Below are 21,525 nucleotides of genomic sequence, written 5' to 3'. Positions count from 1 at the left end.
TTGGTTGACCATCTGTTTCTAATGGGCTTTTTCTTTCATTACTGACTAGATCCGTAAACAGAAAAAAAAAAAAGAAACGCCCACATGTGTTTAGTGTTTTTCCTTATCGAAAACACAACAGTAATCTGATGGGGTTTGCGTTGCTTTGGCTTTTTGCGGGGTTAATTATTGTGATCTCCAAATTTAAATACTGGCAAATCTCTGTAGACTGATGGCATTTCATGCCGCTCAGCCTTATCATCCTTAAATGTAAGCAAAATCACATGCTTTGTCATCAATTTAGACATTATGCTAGAGAATCATTCAAATACTAGCTCTAAAGTGACATTTGTGAAGTAGTAACAGTTTCGGCTGTTCTGACGTCGGCTGCAGATGTTAAGGAATGTCGGCAAAAAGTAGTTCCTCATACAAAAAAGTTTTTAGACTCTCTGTGTTAAATTTTCTTTTTTATACACATGATTATGCCGTCAAACTGTTGTATAATCGCAATATCACACATACATGATATGGCAGTATATTGTCACTGGTGGGACACTAAGGCAACACACACCTCCCACCAGTGACCCCATATACAGTTAAGCCTGGAATTATTCATACCCCTGGCAAATTATGACTTATAGTTACTTTTATTCAACCAGCAAGATTTTATTGACTGGAAACGACATAGGCTTCACCCAAAAGATAATGAAACAATGTACAAAAGGCATCATTGTGAAAACAAAAAAAATTTCTCAGCTTTCATTTACATCTGACCAAAAAAGTGGGACGTCCAAAATTATTCATACCATCTCAATAATTAATAGAAAAGCCTTCAATGGCTATTAGAGCAATAAAAGGCTTCCTATAATAGCTGACCAGCTTTTTGCATGTCTCCCCTTTTGCTTTTGCCCATTTATCTTTAGCAATGAGCTACAATTCTTTCAGGTAGGAAAGTCTCTTTGTCATTACTCTGATCTTTAGCTCCCTTCACAAATTCTCAATTAGTTTTAGGTCAGGACTATGGTTGGGCCACTGCTAAATTTTAACGTTTTTGTCTGCTAACTATTTCTTCAACAGTGTGTTTTGGGTTGTTGTCCTGCTCTCAATTTCTCTGCAGTCTTTTGTGGTTGAGAATTTTGATCTTTTGCTCCTTTTTCATGGTGCTGTTTTCTGTGATTAGGTTCCCTAGTCCATTATGTTTAACAGTGGGATGGTGTTCCTAGGGTTGAAGGCTTCTCCTTTTTTATTCCAAATAAAGGTTTCATTATTGTGGTCAAACAATTACATTTTTGTTTCATGTGACCATACAACTGGTGGCGTGGTGACGCTGTTGATAGCGATTTTGCCTCACAGCACGAAAGTTGTTGGTTTGAGCCTCGGCTGGGTCAGCTGGCATTTCTGTGTGGAGTTTGCTTATTCTCCCTGTGTTCGCGTGGGTTTTCTCCAGGTGCTCCGGTTACCCCCACAGTCCTTCAAGACATGCACTATAGATGAATTGAATAAGCTAAATTGTCCATAATGTATGTGTGTGAATGAGAGTGTATGGGTGACTCCCAGTGATGGGTTGCAGCTGGAAGGGAATAAAACATATGCTTGATAAGTTGGCGGTTCATTCCGCAGTGGCAAACTCTAATTAATAAAGGGACTAAGCCGAAAAGAAAATGAATGAACAATGAATGACCATACAACTGAAGACCAGAAGTCTTCTTCAACCAGATGAGTATTTGCAAAGGCCAAGTGTTTTTTTTTTTTTTGTGCCTTCTCTGGAGAAGTAGCGAATCATTACAGAACTGCCTTTAAAAAAAAAATTTTTAGCAAACTTTTATGTTGTCTGGGATTGCTTTTGAAAATCTATAAGGAAGGGCAGCCTTATTAATATTATGATGTATCTGTGGTGGTGTAAACACTCGATAAAAACAAGACAGCTATTTAAAACAAAAGTTTTTTTTCACAAATCTAACTTGGACATGGAACACATAGGACTGCAGGAATAATTAAAGAAAACAAAATTGACTGAAAGCTTAAACAGAGAGAAAAATATACAAATATGTGTGTATTTGGCCTAAAAATGTTGTATGTCTGGCCAGTATTTTGTGATGTTGATTAATATACTTAGTAGCACAAACCTAGAGCTGTTTCGCATCCAAACAATCCTACTTCAATTCTAGATTACAGCAAGATTTGTAAGTGCACAATGTCCAAACTCATAAGAAAGATTTCCCTTTTAGTTGAAAACGTTGCTGCGTAAACATTGCAAAACCGAGTTGAGAAACACCAGCAAATAAAACACAAAAACAACTGAATGTCAAAGTTTGAGTCCACAAAAACATCTTAAACCAGACCACAAGCAGATGACATACCAAAAAAAGCTTACACATTGTCTTCTAAATTGATTGTGTTTTGTGTACTTTTCAGTTTCTGGGATGAAAATCAGCCTGCTCATGGTGGTATGGAGTCCTGTGTCTACTTAAAAGGATCTGACACAGTGAATCGGAAGCTGTTTCATGATTCTGACTGCAGCAGTCAGCGTTTTCACATTTGTGAACACCAAATATAAACTGCGTAGAAGGAAACGTTTCCTAGTTACCTGTTTTCCAAAAATCCTGCTCTGGATAAACCCCTTCTGATTTTTTGTTAAATCTTTATACATGTCTGCTTTTGGGATTTAAGCTGTACATGCTTGACTGGTGCACCTGTACTTGAGCTTTTTACATTTGTTTGAGTTTCAAGACCTGTTATATGAACATAACCTGTTGAGTAAAATATTTACTAAAATTCTTATTTTGTTCATCTTATCTTTAAAGCAATTGTCTGTTACATAATTATTATATTATTATAATTTTATAAGTTTATGTACAAACACTTGAGTACAGTATCACAAATATAATTTCAGTTTACAATTGTTGTAATAAAATGAAGTGTGATCTTAATAAAAAAAAAGAAAAGGATTTGACAAACACATTCAGAAGTGTTCATTGATAGTGCATAGTGACCAAAATATATACTGTCAATCTGAAAGAGCTTTGATTCTGTTACCATTCACTCACACCCCACAAACCTGTCTGATATTATTTCTTCTGTTGAACACAAAGAATGAATAATGTTGAATAAAATGGCTATTGACTTCCATAGTATTTTTTGTTCTTACTGTGGATATCAACGGCTAATTTTCCCAACATTCTTCTAAATATCTTGTATTGTGTTTAGAGCATTTAGAACCACTTGAAACTTTCATAATTTGGGTGAAATGTGCCTCTAACAGACAAGCCTTATTTTGAACTTTGGCAATAAAATTGAGAAGGATATAGACAGAAGTCAGAACCATCTCCAAGTAGGTGGGACTTGAGCTCCAAATGCTGTACAAAACTGGAGTTTTTATTTATTTAATGTCTTGTACATGACACAAAGCCCACTATTGTGCTTTGTGAATGTCTACACATGCCCCAATAAGTTAAAAATGTGTGTCACCAAACAATTTCCTTACTCACAGGACCATGGCCCGAATTGTCCATCACATCCTTCAAAATCTGACATTCCAAAGGGCTCTTTGAAATGGCCAGATTCGAGCACTTTGGCTTTGGAACGACTTCAGTTTGGCAGCCATAACTTTTGTCACTCCTAAGTGACCTTCATAGGGCAATATGTATCCTTTTTAGAATGCATCGCCAATTAGTAGAAGTACTCTACATAAAGATATAGGAACCCTATAAGTGTTAAAGAAGCTGAACATGCAGCTTTGGTATAAACATGGTCTGAGTGTCTCATAAACTGCAGTAGTGTTGGGAGAAACAAAGCCTCAAAACAATTTAACCAATTGATTTGCAAAATTACTCTGAAAAATTACTACTGTTTTTGCAAAGCATTCAAAAATTTTAGACTTGTAAATGTAACAAAAACTCAGACAAAACAGGCATTAGAATGGACCTTTTCAAACACATTGCAAACTTTAAATTGACAGTTTAATCTAGACTATAAAACCCAACAGTCAACTTTGTCAAATGAAATGAGTATTTAACTCAAAATTGACTGAAAGTTAATTCTACTCATTTGAAAAGAGTTTTGAACTCAGTGTTGAAGGTAATAAGTTATTTAAATACCTCATTACTTCATCTCAGATGGAGTAAGTTCACAGAACTCATGTAGATTTTATTTTTAATCAAATGGTTTGTGGCAATCGGTTTTCTCAAATGGTTTGAGTTGCCTTATTAGGTTTTACAGTATTCAGTTTGTTTGAGTTCTTTTTCATTTATTTGGGTTTTACTGTGCTCAGATTGCTTTGTTTACTCAAATGGATTAAGTTCACAGAACTCATTAGGATTAGTTTTGGAACTTAAATGGTTATTTGCAATCGGTTTTCTCAGTTTTCAATCAGTTTGAGCTACCTTGACTTTTTGGGTTTTACAGTGTATAAATGCACTTATCAACTATCATTATCATTAAATATTAAGTGTATGCATAATTTGCATTTTTTAAATAAATTTTATGAATATGGCTTATTGTTTGTTCCCAGCTGGACTATTCAGGTAAAAAAGAGACACTGTAAAACCGGATAAGTTAGGTTCTCAAACAGTTTGAGGAAACTGATTGCGGAAAAGTTGCAATTTAAATTGCTATTTAAGTTTTGAAACAGAATGTTTTGAGTACTGTAAACATATATATTGTGTTACATGCACACATATATCAATTGTCTTGATATCATCAAGCTTTAAGAGTATTTGTAACTTAAACAGTTTAGTACTTCAATTAACTTAAACAGGTCAATTAACTTCAGGGAAGTCCAAACATCTATAAAGAAACTACAATGGTTTGCTATTCCTTCTAGCATTAGAGTTAACACAAATATAGAATTAACTAATTCATAACTCATTCAATTAGTGTTCTAATTAACATAATCAGTTTATGAGTTATCATAACTCTTTTTCATTAAATCAAAGTAACTTTTTTATTCTAAGTTAAACTACCTTATTTTATTAAGTGATTTTCACTGTAATGTTTTGCAGTGTAGCTATAAATATTCCTTTTAATTTCATCAACAAACTTGTAAAACTGATCTGAGATCAGTTAAAAACTATAAATCTGTTCAATGATTCACCACTTGCAGGCACGCTGTGAGAACCTGTGTGGATTTTATGGTATTACACAGATCTCTCCTCAGTGGAGAAACGTACAGTTTTCAAAACACGTATGACATTAGGAAGCTCTGTTTACTGAGATCATGTAATCCTGCCAATTAAAAAAAAAAGCTGCTATTCATTGCAAGTTGGCACAATTTGCAATATGGTTAATGCGGTAAGGAACTGTAACATCAGCAACATTGAGTAAAAAGATTTGTACCATGCAAAATCATAAAAAAAGTAATCATACCTATATCTGAAATGTTATGCCTTTAAGCTTGGTTTTCTTTGTTCACTGATTATTAGACCCGTACAATGCGCAAAAGCGCCTTTGGTCATTACTAAGAGCAGTTAACTACTTTTGTCTTGGGAACCCAGTACCAATATGGCAGCGGTATTGACTCATTTTCAGGGCTGGGACGCGATATTTATAGTGTATTTACAGTATGTAGCATCTCTACCACTCTTCTACTTACGCCCAAACCCCTCCTCCTGCCCCTTTTAAACTTCAGACTCATCACCAGTACAAGTTTAAATTGATATCCGATACAATAGGTGGTGATAATACTTGTAAGGATTTAGATACAACAAAAACAACAACATCAAAATTAAATTGATTGCTTGAGTAAAGTGCTTCAACAAAGTATTGAGAAATGACAGTGAATCCTTATATAAATTTGAAATAAATTTGCAAAGAATTCACTCAAATGTCTTTCATGTTGTCAATATTTTGTATGATTTGTTAAGTGCAGAGGGAAAGCAATGCATTTTATCCATTTGGAATAACAGGGTGTAAAACAAAATGTGGATGTGTAGCCCATTTCTTAACTGAAAATTTTGTGATATTTCACACTTGTGCAATCACAATTTTTATAAATAAGTCCAGTTGACATTAGGATGGTCGATTTCCCTCTCGGAAATGAATAGGAGTTGTTGCGTAAGTGCAGACTGCCATGAAAACAGCCATCAGGACACTGACCGCAGCAGACGAGCAGAAGAGTCCACACAAACTCACTTTATACAGTAAGATTGACTGCACTCCACTGTTTGATTTTCTGTATTTTTGCATAATAATTTTCTTTTATAAGAACTTTAATGATAAAATCCTTATTTCAGGTAAAATGCTGTTTTTTTATCCAAATGTGGGTTAAATTAGGGGAAACACAACCATGATCTTAAAATATGTCATTTGAAATGAAACTTTTAACAGAGTTATTTGGTTTGTCAGTGTTTTATTTAGTTTGTTTTAAAATTAGAATGTAATGAGAATGTTTTAAGTGCTTCTTAATGTAGTAAGAATGCTTTCAGCTTTACAATAAATTTCTTTAACTAAAATATATTGTGTAATAAATCTCTAATATACAAAAGTGCCTTCATTCTGCTCTTTTTTATATAACAAACAGTATGTGGACAGACATTTTCATTTGCTCTTCTCCATGTTTGTGATGGATGAAGTTCAGATAAAGTTAATATTCAACTGCCTGTTACATGGCCTTGAAACTCTTGCGTTTTGTACATTCATGCTTTTTATTTACACCTCAGTATTACTCTTGGCATTTGTTTAAAGGAAAAAAATATGCACATTTCAATCTATTTTTAATCATTTATTCTGAATACGTCCTCCGTCTTGCTTTTCTCAGACATGGAAACTGTATCATATGATCGATTTACATCAGCTGAGACAGAAATTAATCACAGTGGACAAAAATTCATTATGCAATCAGGTGAGCAAGACGATTTTTTTTTCTTTCTTGTAGAGAATGTTTAATTTAATTAAGGATGATAATAATAAAAAGGTATTCTAAAAACTGAAAACAGAATAAATTTTCCACATCACTAACAAAGTCTGACTTTTAAAAACAACATGATGATGAAATACTATTATTGTTTGTTAAATGACATTGAATTGAGAGGTTTGTTTTTTCAGATTGTTTCTTGTTTCCATCTACAGGAAGAAGGAACAGAATGATTTATATAATATATGCCATTCTTGCCCTCTATGTGTTTATTCTGACACTGGCTGTTGGAATTAAAAGTATGTTTAAGCATTTTTCTGCCACCTATTATGTTTTTGATATTGTAGTTTGTCTTTTTGGAGTTTGATTTTGGCTATGATTCTTTAAAGTCTCTCAGATCAGCCAAGAGGTTGCAGATGTTAGACTTTATATGAAGACCTTTGTTGATGCCCCCAAAACTCCACAATTTGGTAAGGACCTGTTTCTCAGTAAAATGTTATATACAGGGTATCCGCAGGGTCTTAAAAAGTGTTAAAATGTTTTGGAACTCCAAAGCAAAATTGTAGGCCTTGAAAAGTCTTAAACCTACAGAAATATAGAATTGTAGGTCTTAAATCTTTTTTAACGGGTCGTAATTTTCCTTTGTTCATGTATCCCAATCTGGCCATTAACACACATACACTCATCAACAATCCCAATCTCAATAAAACTTTTAACTTTTTATTTACAAACAGAATCGTTTCTTTCCTTACAACAGTGGTTCCCAAACTCGGTCCTGGAGGGTTAGTGTCCTGCAGATTTTAGCTCTAACTTGCCTCAACACACCTGCACAGATGTTTCTAGAAGAAGATTTTTTTTAACCCATTTATAAACATAATAGTTTTAATAACTCATTTCCAACAACTGATTTATTTTATCTTTGTCATGATGACTAAATAATATTTGACTAGATATTTTTAAAGACACTTCTATACAGCTTAAAGTGACATTTAAAAGCTTAACTAGGTTAATAAGGTTAATTAGGCAGATTACAGTAATTAGGCATGTCACTGTATAACGATGGTTTGTTCTGGAAAATATCAAAAAATAAAGCTAAAAATTCTACCCTTAAAATGTTTTTTGAAAAATTAAAAACAGCTTTCATTCTAGCTGAAATAAAACAAATACAACTTTTTTCTAGAAGAACAAATATTATCAAACATACTGTGAAAATGTCCTTGCTCTGTTAAACACCATTAGGGAAATATTTAAAAAAGAAAAAAGAACCAAAGGGGGCTAATAATTCTGACTTCAACTGTATATATTAAATTATTAATTAATTAATTTATTTTCTTTTGGGCTTAGACCCTTTATTAATCTGGGGTTGCCACAGCGGAATGAACCGCCAACTTATCCAGCTTATGTTTTACGCAGCGGATGCCTTTACAGCAGCAAACCATTACTGGGAAACACCCACACACTCCCATTTACACACATACACTAAGAACAATTTAGCCTACACAAATTCACCAATACACTTTGGACTGTAGGGGAAACCGACACACTATTAAATTAATATTATTATTATTGTATCATTAACTGTATTAAATTATAATAGTTTTTATTTGGGCAAGTGAAAAATCTTGGATATTCTGGGATATTCACCAAAAATCCTTAACAATTAACCCTGTATAGGTCATTTCATTCATAATGGTCTTAAAAATCACTTAAAAAGTCTTAAATTTAACTTGGTGAAACATGCAGAAACCCTGTATATACACTATGTAAACATATATAAACAAATGATCCATCAATGCAATTCAAAAGTGTAATTACAGGAAAACACTTATGAATCATATATTACAAACAACTGGTAAATGTGGTTCATTCATATTAACTATCTAATTTGTTGTGTAAAAATAAATTTATTCATGTTTTTTTTCTTACAGAGAATGGTCATTTCTCTGAACTTGTGATGCAGGTGCCAGTGGCAGAGCAAGGTTTGTTATTACCAATAAAATAAATAAATTAATTAATTAATAATAGCATTAGCAATTTAACAATTTTATTTGGAAATCAAAATGTAAAAATATTTTTAAATGATGTAGCCTATGCTATGTGGCCCAGTTTTTTTTCTTTTATACACTGAGTTGCAATTTATGAGAGACCAAGGACCACGGTTTCATCTAAAAATCCTCTTTAATATTTTACTTAAGAAAAAAATCACCTTCATCTCAGATGCCCTATAGTCAATTAAGAAAGTTTTCAAAGTTTGGTGAACTGTTCTTTAAAGTTCATTTCTATTTACAATCCCAAATCAGAAAAAGTTGGAACAGTATAGAAAACACAAATTAAAAAAAGGAAAATAGTGATTTCCAAATATGCTTTGACTTGTAATTTATTACAGACAATATGAACACAAAATATTTCATTTAATTTAATTAGTAAATATACATCCTTTCCTGCTATTCAGACCTGCAACACATTCCAAATAAGTTGGGACAGGAGCAATTTAGGGCTAGTAAGCAGATAAATTGAGTAAATAATGATGTGATTTAAAACAGATGTCAACAGGTGATTGTAATTATGATTTGATACAAAAACAGCATCCAAGAAAAGTTTAGTCATTTAGCAAGCAAACATTGCCAAAGGATGGCCAGTTTGCAAACAAATATGTGATAAAATTATTGAAATGTTTAAAAACAATGTTTCTCAAAGAAAGATGGGAAGACATTTGGATATTTCAACTTCAACAGTGCATAATATCATTAAAAGATTCAAAGAATCTGGAAAACTTTCTATGTGTAAATGAGAAGGGCACAAGACTAAGCTGAACAACCGTGATCTCTGATGCCTCAGGCGATGCTGCATCAAGAATCGTCATTCATCTATAAGCGATAACACCACATGGCTCAGGACTACTTTGGCAAATCTTTGTCAAGTACCACAATACACAGCTATGCCAGTACACAATACACAAATGCCAGTGAAAACTGTACTGTGCCAAAAGAAAGCCCCATGTTACCAGTGTCCAGAGGTGTCATTGACTTCTCTGGGCTTGGCGGCATCTGGTATCGACCCTATCACTTGGTGTTTTCACTCCCTAAACATCTTTTAAGTGTTGTGAAAATGAATAGCAGCAGTACAAAGTGGTAAATGCTGGACTGTTCCAACTTTTAAATTGTGTTGCAAGAACCAAAATTGGAATACGAGTTTATTTGGAAAAATTATGTAAATAAATAAATAAATATAATTCTTGAGGAACACATTAAATAATGTTTGTTGTATTGTCTGCAATAAAATACAAGTCAAAGTATATTTAGAAATCACTACTTATTTTTTTATGTGCATTTTTCATGTAGTCCCAACATTTTCTGATTTGAGGTAGATTATATATGTGTAACTGAATGTTCGTACAGGACCCTGTCAGGAAAACTGGGTGTTTTATAAAGGCTCGTGCTACTTTCAGTCTACAATGAAGAGGAACTGGAAAACTGCAGAAAGCAATTGTATCCAGAAAGGATCGCACTTAGTGGTTGTCAATGACTTGGCTGAACTGGTAAGACAAGAACACACCTTACAGATATCTGTTGAAGTCTAAACATGAAGTTCAATTGGAGTTTGGTTTCTTTTTAAACCAGGACTTTCTGTCTTCAATCGTAAAGCTGTCTGACAGCTACTGGATCGGGCTTGTTGAGAAAGAAGAGGGACAATGGTCCTGGGTGGATGGAACAGAGTTTAGTGCTACTGAACAGTAAGAACAATTGTTTATTCAAATGGATTAAGTTAACAGTACTCATAGGTTTGGGACTACTGCCCTAGTGTGTGTATGTGAAACTTTAGCTCAAAATATCCCACAAACAATGTTTTATGACTCTTTGAAACTGACTGTGGCTTTGATTTTAAATGAGTTTTGCTCCTAGTCCGCTTTTCAAAAGAGGACAGGACTACAAATGTGTCAGCATAGTGGCAAATTCAGAAACAAGACTAGCGTTCTATGCAAATGAGGGAAAGATCTTCACTTATGGGTGGGGCTTTTGTCCTCTGATGAAACGTACAATGGGAGAATGTCAATCGAAGGGTTTCTGCAGTTTTTCAAAAGTGTGATTATTAAAAAATAAAATTAATATTTTTTACCATTAGAAGCTGCATATATTCATTTATTGTTGCCACTCAACTGTGTTTAAGTTAAAACACTTTATAAAAGTGATTTTTACATAATAGGTACCCTTTTAAGACTGTTTTTTGTAATAATAGCACATTTAATAACAATATTTGTGTGTGGCTCATTTGTCGTTACACAAAAGCTGAACAAACTCTACAACAACTAAATCAAATAACCATTTGGAAACTATCGGATTCAGTCCTAACCTTTGGTATTTGTGACTGCAGGTCTCTTTCATCAGTTGCTGTCTGTCATTTTGCTTTCTTTTATTTGTCTGATGCTGGGTGGGCGGGGTTAACCAGTTAATTTGCATTTAAAGGCACAGGTGCAAAACAGCTACAATTTCCTCTTAAGCAAAAAAAAAAAAAAAAAAAAAAGACATTTTCACCAGGGTACAATTAACAAAGCCATTCTGGAGACACCAAAGACTTATTTTACATCCTGTAAAAAGGAGCACAATTTAATGCAATTGGTTTTCAAAATGGCTTGAGTTCTCTTAACTTGAGTTTTACAGTATGGGTAAATTTGACCTTCTGGTGCTTATAGGTATAAATTACAATGTTTAAAAAAATGTCGTTTCATCTAATTCGTTATTGATTAAAGCTGTGGGACTGTAAGAAAACACAATTTGACTAGGACATTTGGATATTTTTGAGCTTTGGCTATTGACCACATGGTGCTTAGTGTTAATATAATTACAAATGTTTGTTTCAGCCACTGGGATGTCGGTCAGCCAGATGACTGGGATGTCCGTGTGAATGGTGAGGATTGTGGGCAGCTTCATTCTAGGGAGATAGTGAACAGACGGAGGATGTGGAATGATGCAGACTGCACACTTTCTTACCCTTACATCTGTGAGGGCAACCCCAAGAGCCACTGACAATCAACATCTAATCTCCAATACTAATTCACTTAAACTTTAATTTGCTCTCTTTTGTTCCAGTAGAAATAGCTAAACATCCTTAAAACAAGATATATTTATTTGACAGTAAACTGATGATCATAGACTAATCAGAAGACATATCTGGAATTTGTAGCTGAATTTTATGTTTACACAACATCATTTTACACAACTATAAATGTTTTTTTGTTCTTTTGAACATTAATTGACACACACAAAAAAAATGCAGGAGCCTGAAAAGCGTTCAAAGTACAAGTTTTTGAATACTAAACTAATTATTTTAGTGTAAAACAAAACAACAATGCATTTGTGAAAATGAGAACATCATTAACATGCATATTATTTGAATTGGTGAACAATTGACCATACTAGATTGATTTGCTCTTCAGTGTTTGGACTTTCAGCAGTGACATTTAAACCGCACTGAACTTTAACTCTGAAATCTTATGTTAAGCTGCTTTGACACAATCTACATTTTAAAATCGCTATAGAAATAAACATGAATTAAACTAAATTGCTAGCCTGACTTGCATAATCTGTATTTTTAGACATTTCCATGAATCAGTGTAAATTTTGAAAGGGTTGTTGTCAAAAATGACAACAAAATGGTTAGTTATTATGTCAAACATAGTCGAATTAAATTTGTGCTTAAATGCTTTAAAAAAAAGAATTGTTACTGTTGATAAGGATGTTTAGATGTTGGAAAATTTAATTTTAAATTCATGTTATAATTATTACATTTTATTTTTTATTGCCAAAAATAGTTTGTGACAGAATAGTATCCAGTATTACAACTTTTTTTATTTTTAAGTATATATGCAACATTTTAAAAGGTTATGATTTTCAGAAAAGGTGTGTGTTCAATATGCTTAAACTACAAATTAATGTGTCATTTTCTTTCTGTTTTTCCAAGGTAAATTTAATTGAGATGAATCAGCAAAAAATTATCTGAATTAAATTAGTAAAGAATTATAAAATGATTCAGAAATTATTTATTAACAATTGCTCAATTCCCAAATTTATCAGTGACATTTAAAATAATGCTCAATTAGTTAATGTTAGTTATTATATTTACTAACATGAACTAAGTATGAACGATCTTGTTTAGCATTCAAGATTTACTAATGAAATATTAAAATCCATAGTTGTGCTTATTAGTGCACACTGAGTTAACATTCATTCATTCATTCATTCATTCATTCATTCATTCATTTTTGGCTTAGTCCCTTTATTAATTAGGGGTCACCACAGCAGAATGAACCTCCAACTTATCCAGCATATGTTTTAAGTAGTGGATGCCATTCCAGCTACAACCCAACACTGGGTTAACAACCCAACTCAGTTAACTAAATTATTTTATTAGCATTAACAAACCTAAATAAATACAAATATAATTCTGACATTATTAAACACATTAACTGACATTAACTAATTGACCATTTTTTAAAGTGTTAACAACCATTCGAATCTATTTCAAACCTAATTTTCATAAAACAAGAAAAAAAAAACAGTTTACCAATGAGAAATAAAATAATATTCAGTCTTATAATAAAGCTATATTCTCTGAGATCTCAATGTTCTGTACCTAACTTAAATGTTTATAGTGGAAAATAAAATACAAAAACTTAAAGACGTGTATAATAAATAATTTTAATCTGTCTGCTTTAAATTAAAAACCAGCTGGAATGAACAAATAGACCATTTGCTCTGTTTAATACAACTTTGAGAACACTTTTCAAGCATTCTCACTTTCTTCATTTGCAGTTTTTGCTAGGATAGTGCTCATACTCTGGGTTGTAACCTGCTTGTGCAAAGCAATGGGCTGCTATTCTGTCACATTCACAGATGAACATCTCACAGGGGCGATTCTTGTCAGCTGCAAGAAACAGAAAGAAAAATAAAAACGTTCCAGCCATGTTGCCACAATGCAGACGCATATCAAATAATAGTTAGTGTTTGCTTGTTTAGCACAGTCTGTTTCATTTAGTAATGTGCCTTACCATTGCAGGAGACTATCTTTGCTGGTTTATCACATGCAAATGAATAGATTTCAGTGTAGGGGTTGTCCAAGATTCCCCAACAGTCGTCATGTTGCCACGAGTCAGAATAGCACTGATCGTGTACCTGGCAGCATCTACAGATATAAAGAAGCAGGAATATGGTTATAAACATTTTTTACATTCACTTTTTGATCAATAACACATTCCTGCACCTTGGAAAAAAACACTGCAGTAATATTAGCTAAATTTAATGAATAGGCAAGGTAAGTTTATTTATATAGCACATTTCATACACAGTGGCAATTCAAAGTGCTTTACATAAACAGGAATAAAAGAGAGAAGTATAAATAAAATCAAAGCAAATAGTAACAACAGATGAAAACAGCGTAAAGCGTTTTTCCATGTTCCAAAACACCGGTGTATCATATTTTCTTATTTTACTCTGGGACTTCCCTACTCTGGTGATCTGCTGTAAGATAGTTTAGAATGACAACTCTGCAGGCACAGGATATTAACATGAAGTCACACTGACATTGTAACCCAACGTCATAGGGATGTTTGATTTTGTTTGGAAGTGAAAAATCGGGTTGACGTCAGAACCTAACGTCTGACCGACGTCAATGTCCAATGTCCAACCTAAAATCAACCAAATATCAATGTCTAATCATATTACACCTTGATGTTGTGTGGACGTTATCACTATAACATCTATCAGACGTTGGATTTTGGTCACTTTCCAACACAACCTAAAATCAACCAAATGTATTTTGACATTATTTAACATTCTTCTTAGACGCTGGCTAGACAATGAATTTTGATCACCTGATGTCCTAAATCTATAAAACGCATCCTTGATCATTGTGAGTTTCTCCATCAAATGATGTCCCTGCCAAGTCATAACCTTAAAGGTGTATTGCATGCATTTTATGTTAAATTGATTGCAAATGTGACAGAACTGACAGAAACCGGGGACAATTGTAAGTTTATTTGTATTTTATATTTGTAGTATTTATAATTTATATATTTTAAATTAATTGATATGAATGATAACAACTTAAACTTGCTATTTCTGAAGTTTTTTCCCCCAAATAATAGTTTTTAGCATACCATAACTATTAAAGCTGTAGGTTCAAGGGGCTGAGGACAATGACATGTTGGTTTACAGTGAACAGGGTTTGTACATTTGTAAAGTGTTTTTAATAAGTAACAAAAATCTGAGAACCAAGTAAATGACATATTTCTTTGAGAACAACTCACAGAAATCAACTATCTCTACATTTTAGACATTTCTGGGATTAAATACTTTTTATTCACTGTATTTGTGTTTTTATTTCAGGGACAGATAATGTACGTTTCCGGTAGAATGTCTCATTTCCAAAAAAAAAAAAAAAAAAGTGGAGTGTTCCTTTAAGAATAATAAAGGGGTGCTTACATGCTTGCCTGATCGGCTGACTCAAACTCAACTTTGATTAATCCACCCTTGCCTTGGTTTTTGGCTCCAAACCACAGTATATTTTATCATCAAAGCACTGGTTGTTTGCCCCTGCATGCTCACGTTATTTTTGTACTTCAAGGTTGTGTCGTGTGGTTTGATTTTAAAGTGATGCCAGAAAAGCACATGCATCTTTTTATCCCCAGTGTGATGGAAAGGTTTAAAAGGACACAGAAGTCCATTTCTATAAGCAGAAATTAAATATAAAAAATAGGATCTCCTTGCAGAGGAAATGAGACCTGCTTGCAGCATGTTGGTCACACTCTTCAAAAAAAAGCACATAGATAGACAAAACTCATGTAAACATTACACTGTTTCTGTGATTTGTTTTGCTTTCATATAACAGGCTTGCTGCACAAACTGAGTTGAACAAACTGTAGGTTGTGGATTAAGTTTCAGGTAAAAGAATTCTTACATCATTTACTCACCTTTTTCTTGTTCCAAAGCTTTATGAGTTTCTTTCTGCTGTTATATTTTTGCAATAGATATTTAGAAGAAAGTTACTATTGACGTCCATAGTATTTGTTTGAAAAGAGGAAAGAATCTTATAAAAGTTTAAAGCCACATGAGGATTAGTAAATCTTGAGTAAATGTAACATTTTTGGGGGAACTGTGCCGTTAAACTGTTAAACAATGCTTGATGTAAATTTTCTCTGTTAACTGTGGATTTAGCTCAGATTTTGTGTTTAACTATGGATTAGACCAGTGCTTAAGTTGAGCCGGATCCTGTTCCGGGAAATGTCAGATATTCATGTTGTGCATTCCGGTATTTATTTCAATTGATCCAGCAATAACTTCCATGGTAAACTCCTTCATGTAAATTCCTACGTGTGTGTGTGTGTGTGTGTGTGTGTGTGTGTGTGTGTGTGTGTGTGTGTGAGAGAGAGAGAGAGAGAGAGAGAGAGAGAAAGAGAATTTGATTGAGTCTGATTGTAAAACAGCGAGCAAAGATGTGTTGATTGTGTGCATGCACACACACATAAAGGAAGTCACTCTAGACCAATCAGCTTTCTTACGTTTACAATCACTCTCATTGGTTAGTGATGATTGTTTCGCATGCAGTGAGCAGCGGTAATAAATAATGGACCCTTTTCACAAGACTTATGACATGTTAAGCAGTAATCATAATCTTAAATCCTTTGAAAGTTTATTATTATTTTAATATTTGTAATATTTATATGCATTTATGAATGTATTTTATAATTTTTGTTTCAAATTACAAAAAACTAATTACCGCTTATGCGAGATTTTTCTAATGCAGCGTCTATGGGGCTGAGAGTAAATTTGACATTTTTCTCTCGTCAGGTTGCCATCATCAGTCTCACACATTTTTTCCCTTTTTCTGAAAGTCTTGATAACACCATCAAGGAGTGTTTCCTTCTATAATTTCAGCAAATATTGTAAAACAATGATTTGTTGTATTCTCACATTCACTGCGCTCTAAGTTTACCCAACCATGATGCCTTATGCTGAGAAACCCAGAAATATGACAAGGGTCTATGCCATAGTGGCCTACCTAAACAGTGTTTGCATTTTCAAAATGCCAGAAGCAGTCATGCTTATACCACTTTTTAAAAATCATGAGTAAACCTGATTATTAGCCTGATCAAGAGAAGAAGAAACTGTGCTCCCGAATAAGGAAAGCAGGAGACAGAAGCAAAGTGATCTTTAGTCAGCCAGAAAACATGACGGAAGAGGTAACCATGGGCTCTTCAAGATTAGACTGAGTGAGTCATTTTTTATGTCAGTGGTGTTAATAAACTGAATGGCAATGTTGTTTCATATGATTTATGTTTATAGCTACATGTTTGTTTGTTTGTTTTTTATCCATGGTTGTCCCATATTGTTACATTGCACAAAATAATTAAAGACTGTTCAGAAATTTGATGGGTTTTTTTTCGCTATGACCACTTCAGTACCATGTTCCAGGAAAACTGAAATTGTGTGTCAGACATCGGTCACAGTAACTTTTATTTGCTGATTTTGTTCCAGACATTTTTCATTTACAAACTAAGCACTGGATTGGATGCAGCTAAAAGTGTGACAAAGGCAGCAAACAGCCAGTCAGACAACACATGAAAGGGTCAGTTCATTTCTCACAAGAGAATTAGGAGAAAAACAATGAATTCACTTTTCTGTTGAACATTAAGAGATATCTTTATCATTTACATGACTGAAATCAACACCGCTGGTGCAACAAAGGTTTAGGATACAATAACACAAAAATTTATATCAAGAAACCTCTTAGCGGTGGTAAATAATATCACAGCATGCAAAAAAGTATGCTAAGTAAGAAACATTAAATTTATTTAAAGGCAAAATTTTTATTATCTAATTATTATTACTTAGACAAACTCATATGTGCAAAAACAGAATAGTCAAAACTTTCCGAGCTTAATGTTTAAAATTGCTTGGATGCAATACATTAAAGTTGACCTATTTTACCCCTTTTTCAAGATTTAAGTTTAAAAAAAAATATTTGTCTCCAGAATGTGTTTGTAAAGTTTCAGCTCAATATAACCCATCATATTTTTTTTATCTTAGCTTTCAGAATATTGGAATTTTCTGCCCCAAACACTCTGTATCTGTTTTTGTGGCCTGTATATTTAATGCTAGTTCTCCCTGCCCCATTCCCATGTGCCTGTCAGAGTGTGTTCTGCAACGATGAGTCACACACAATGTCGTTACAAAGTTCACATACATGCAAAGCAGACACACACACAGCAGACACACACACACACACACACACACACACACACACACACACACACACACACACACACACAGCATGACTTTTTGCACAACAAATGTGACAAGATACACATTACCATCAAGAGCTGTATGGATTTCCATTATGTTACAAAATAAACCTGATTTAATACGATTCCACGCTTCCTTTGCAATCACACAGACAAGTGGCTCTGGTGATAAAGACAGTAAAATTGCAATAATTCATTATAAACAAGCATTGTTTTAAAAATGTTTTACACTTGTAAAACTCATTCTTGATCACATTTGATGATGATTGATGATCACAGTGAGCTCAACAGATCTTTTAATTCCAGTAACTTTGCTCACATCCTGTCATGTTGATATGAATAAATGAGTTACTATGGAGACATGTTCATACGTTGCTGTCAATTAATTCGGCGGGCGGAGAAACCATGCTCTTACGTTAAATTGCAGTGGGCCTCAAAATGGAAGGGATTTGGATCCTTTTTTAACATAAGGTAATTAAAAAAAAGAGACTTATCTGTAATCTATACAATTTATGGAGTATTCTGCATGCTATATTAAACTGTCTAATAAACTGTGATTGAACAAACTGATTGAAATGGCTGATGTTGAAATCTGACCTGTCCAGTTCATCCACCGGGGTGCCCGAGCCTCCCTTGCCGCAGTAGCACCCGTAGTCTGCGTAATCCAGTGCGGGCCAGCTGTCAGGGATGGTACAGAGGATCATGGCCCTGAACTGCCACAGTGCACGATAGTCTAGAGTCGCCAACACTGTTGAACAGTGACATTGATTATTGCTTTATGTGATACAATGCTGCAAAATAATCTTAATATTTAGTAAATAACTGGCTTTTCAAACTAACAACCAGCCTAATCTCATGAGAAAACAAAAGTATTTTACATTTTGTTCAGTCGTATGAAAATGTACGATTTAAAAAGGAGGCATGGCACCCAACCCTGTCCCTAAACCCAACCATCATTGTGTGATAGGCAAATCGTACTAAATTGTGCAAAAAATTATATCATAAGAATTCATACGAATTAGCCACTAAATCAAAAAGTTACGAATTGTCATGAAATTGCATTGTAACAACAGCAAAAATAAAATACAATAAATTAAATTTCCATATTTTCTAAAATATAAGCTATCAAGCTATCCCAATACTTTAGAAGTCGTAAGGGTGCAGTCATCTCACATTTAAATCTTGCTTATATGGGAACCACCAGCGGTGTTAAAAATAACACAGAATTGAGTACTACACTTGATTTTGGCTTTATTGTAAATTTTAAATGAGAATCTGAAATATTTTAACTTAAAAAAATAAAGATGATTTAGTATTCAGAAATGTTTTATTTTGATCATATTTTAAGTAAATTAGACTTACACTTCATATTTTCAGATTTTTCATAGCATATGTTATCATTTCAGTACTTATAACATAACTGACAACCAAATTTTGTAGAGGTTGATGTTTAAGAAACTATGGGATGTGCATTAAGAAAATGCATTGAGTGTGTTAACTAGCGACATATGAGTTAAGAAGTGCAATCAATTTTTTTTTTCTTGGTGGGGCAGTTGAAGGGTTAAGAAATGACCGCATTACACAATTCAAATTGCTGTATTAATTTTCACATGGCACTGTAATTTTAAAAAAGAACTGCAGTCGGTGGCAGATGAATATGTGGATATCATATCAAAATAAAAAAGTTAAATAGTCAAAAATATAGACATTGCAACAAAATGTCTACCAAATTTCACACAATGATCTTTTAGCCAGTTGCCTGCCTTGTGGTGTTGTATAAAGAGATACATCATCCAAATATTAAAACATTATCATCTTTTACTCTATCATGTGGTCACAAAATTTTATTTGTTTGTTTGTTTTTTTATTAATTGATTAATTAATTAATTTATATTTTAAATTGCATCATAAAAGATAATTCAGTGAACTCCAGGAACTAAACAACATTAACCATTTGCCTTTTACTGTGTAGACCAGGGTAGTCCAAACTTGGTCCTGGAGATCCTGGAGAGTTTAGCACCAACCCTAATCAAACACTCCTAAACCAGCTAATCAAGCTCTCTAGATATTCTAGAAACTTTAGGCAAGTTTCAGCTAAGCTCTCACATAATTTTCAATTCAGGATGGTTCGCATTCTTTCAATTCAAAACAGTTTTAATAAATAAACAATAAAATGTGCAATTGTTGAACATATTAATAAACAGTTGATTTGCATATTTACAGGGTCACTAGGTTACTAGAAGTCACTTGGGATTACTGTTTCTTTTAAAAACAATAAAAAATTAGTTACTAGCCTTAATCTGTTAAGAAATGCAACAGATTTGTAATTAATTCAGAGACTTGTGTTTGTATACTATTATAATGAACAATAATATATGATAATAATTCTTTTCTTTTCAGCTAAAGAAGGTACAATTTTTCAGGGTTATTGCATATGCTTAGGAAAAAATTAATTGAGTCAGAAATTAGTTCATAATTTAAGAAAAGCAATTGAGCAATTTTTGGTTGCTTTTCAGATGTGTTGCAGCATAATTTTATTTTCAACTGAATGTCATATTTGTCAGACAATTGCACATACTTAGAAAACATTAAGAAATTAGTTAATGACAATATGTGGTATTACATATACTGTCATTGCTTGTTTATCATAATGTCATAAATATAATGTTAAACATCTGAGTAATTCTGTCAGCTAACTAGAGAATGTTATGTTTGTCATTAAAGTACTTAAGTATCATTTTTTTTGATGGATCTGTTTTATTTAATAATTTTAGAAAATTATTCTGCTCATCAAGGCGGCATTTATTTAATGAAAAAAAAATCTTAAATATTAAGATTTTAAGATTTAAACTGCTTTCTTATTGTATGTAGTTTCAAATGAAATTATTACTCCAGTCATTACTGCTTTTATTACTATTATTATTATAAATAATAATAATAATAATAATAATAATAATAATAATAATAATAATTTTTATTACTGTGATTTCTGAAGGATTGTGTGACTCTGAAGACTGAAGTAATGAAGCTGAAAATTCAACATTAGAATCCCAAGAATAAATTATTAAATTAAATTCTAAACTACTTTTGAACAGTTATTGTATAGTGCAGTAACTATTTACAGTTTGTACTGTATTTTTGATGAAGTAAATGCAGCTTTGGTGACCATGATAAGCTTATTTTATAACATTTAAAAATCATACAGGCCCCAAACTTTTTACCGGTAGAGTATATTTTTAAGTAGCTTACCCAACACTGCTAAAGTAAAGACTTAAAATATTACAGAAAATGTTCAACAAAATGTTCCCGTACAGTAAAACTCATCTGATGTACTTACAGGTAGGCAAACTGATGCTCAAAACCACGAGAGACAGGAATGTGTTCATGGTGAAAACTAACT

The 21,525-nt window shown here is 33.0% G+C and overlaps 3 protein-coding genes across 8 annotated transcripts in view; 2 read left to right on the top strand and 1 right to left on the bottom strand.

Moving 5' to 3' along the window:
* Window positions 1-2,938, top strand: part of si:ch211-170d8.8 — a 25,244-nt gene extending 22,306 nt beyond the window's left edge. For all 4 annotated transcript variants that reach the window (XM_073910983.1, XM_005167387.6, XM_073910984.1 and 1 more), the window contains exon 8: window positions 2,395-2,938. In XM_073910983.1, the coding sequence (XP_073767084.1) occupies window positions 2,395-2,536 (142 nt within the window). In that variant the 3' untranslated portion in view covers window positions 2,537-2,938. The remainder of the gene's footprint in view (window positions 1-2,394) is intronic.
* On the top strand, window positions 2,918-15,188 carry asgrl1 (asialoglycoprotein receptor-like 1). Of its 3 annotated transcripts, XM_073908923.1 has the most exons (9): window positions 2,918-4,965; window positions 5,041-6,116; window positions 6,734-6,817; window positions 7,021-7,128; window positions 7,219-7,299; window positions 8,758-8,808; window positions 10,228-10,367; window positions 10,450-10,562; window positions 11,688-12,388. In XM_073908923.1, the coding sequence occupies exons 2-9, from the start codon at window positions 6,047-6,049 to the stop codon at window positions 11,851-11,853; spliced, it is 813 nt and encodes a 270-aa protein (XP_073765024.1). In that variant the 5' UTR covers window positions 2,918-4,965; window positions 5,041-6,046; the 3' UTR covers window positions 11,854-12,388. The 3 variants fall into 3 exon arrangements, with proteins under 3 accessions (XP_073765024.1, XP_005167430.1, NP_001107113.1); XM_005167373.5 differs by lacking the exon at window positions 2,918-4,965 and having other exon boundaries at window positions 4,971-6,116; window positions 7,045-7,128; window positions 11,688-15,188; NM_001113641.1 differs by lacking the exon at window positions 2,918-4,965 and having other exon boundaries at window positions 6,039-6,116; window positions 11,688-12,077.
* pla2g1b (phospholipase A2, group IB (pancreas)) lies at window positions 13,505-21,525 on the bottom strand. Its single transcript, NM_001113623.1, has 4 exons — window positions 21,463-21,525; window positions 18,723-18,873; window positions 13,875-14,008; window positions 13,505-13,750 (listed from the first exon to the last, which is right to left on the bottom strand). The coding sequence occupies exons 1-4, from the start codon at window positions 21,509-21,511 to the stop codon at window positions 13,629-13,631; spliced, it is 456 nt and encodes a 151-aa protein (NP_001107095.1). The 5' UTR covers window positions 21,512-21,525; the 3' UTR covers window positions 13,505-13,628.

This window comes from Danio rerio, chromosome 8 (genome assembly GCF_049306965.1).
Source record: "Danio rerio strain Tuebingen ecotype United States chromosome 8, GRCz12tu, whole genome shotgun sequence".
Lineage (NCBI taxonomy): Eukaryota > Metazoa > Chordata > Actinopteri > Cypriniformes > Danionidae > Danio > Danio rerio.
This window is presented reverse-complemented; position numbering and strand designations above follow the sequence as displayed.

Excerpts from the sequence above, each read along its gene's own strand:
- asgrl1 (XM_073908923.1), top strand. The coding sequence starts at position 6,047 with ATGAAAACAGCCATCAGGACACTGACCGCAGCAGACGAGCAGAAGAGT. Across the intron at positions 6,818-7,020 it reads AAAATTCATTATGCAATCAG|ATTGTTTCTTGTTTCCATCT; the intron begins GTGAGCAAGACG and ends TTGTTTTTTCAG. Across the intron at positions 8,809-10,227 it reads GGTGCCAGTGGCAGAGCAAG|GACCCTGTCAGGAAAACTGG; the intron begins GTTTGTTATTAC and ends ATGTTCGTACAG.
- pla2g1b (NM_001113623.1), bottom strand. The coding sequence starts at position 21,511 with ATGAACACATTCCTGTCTCTCGTGGTTTTGAGCATCAGTTTGCCTACC. Across the intron at positions 18,874-21,462 it reads GAGCATCAGTTTGCCTACCT|TGTTGGCGACTCTAGACTAT; the intron begins GTAAGTACATCA and ends ACTGTTCAACAG. Across the intron at positions 14,009-18,722 it reads CCGGTGGATGAACTGGACAG|ATGCTGCCAGGTACACGATC; the intron begins GTCAGATTTCAA and ends TTATATCTGTAG.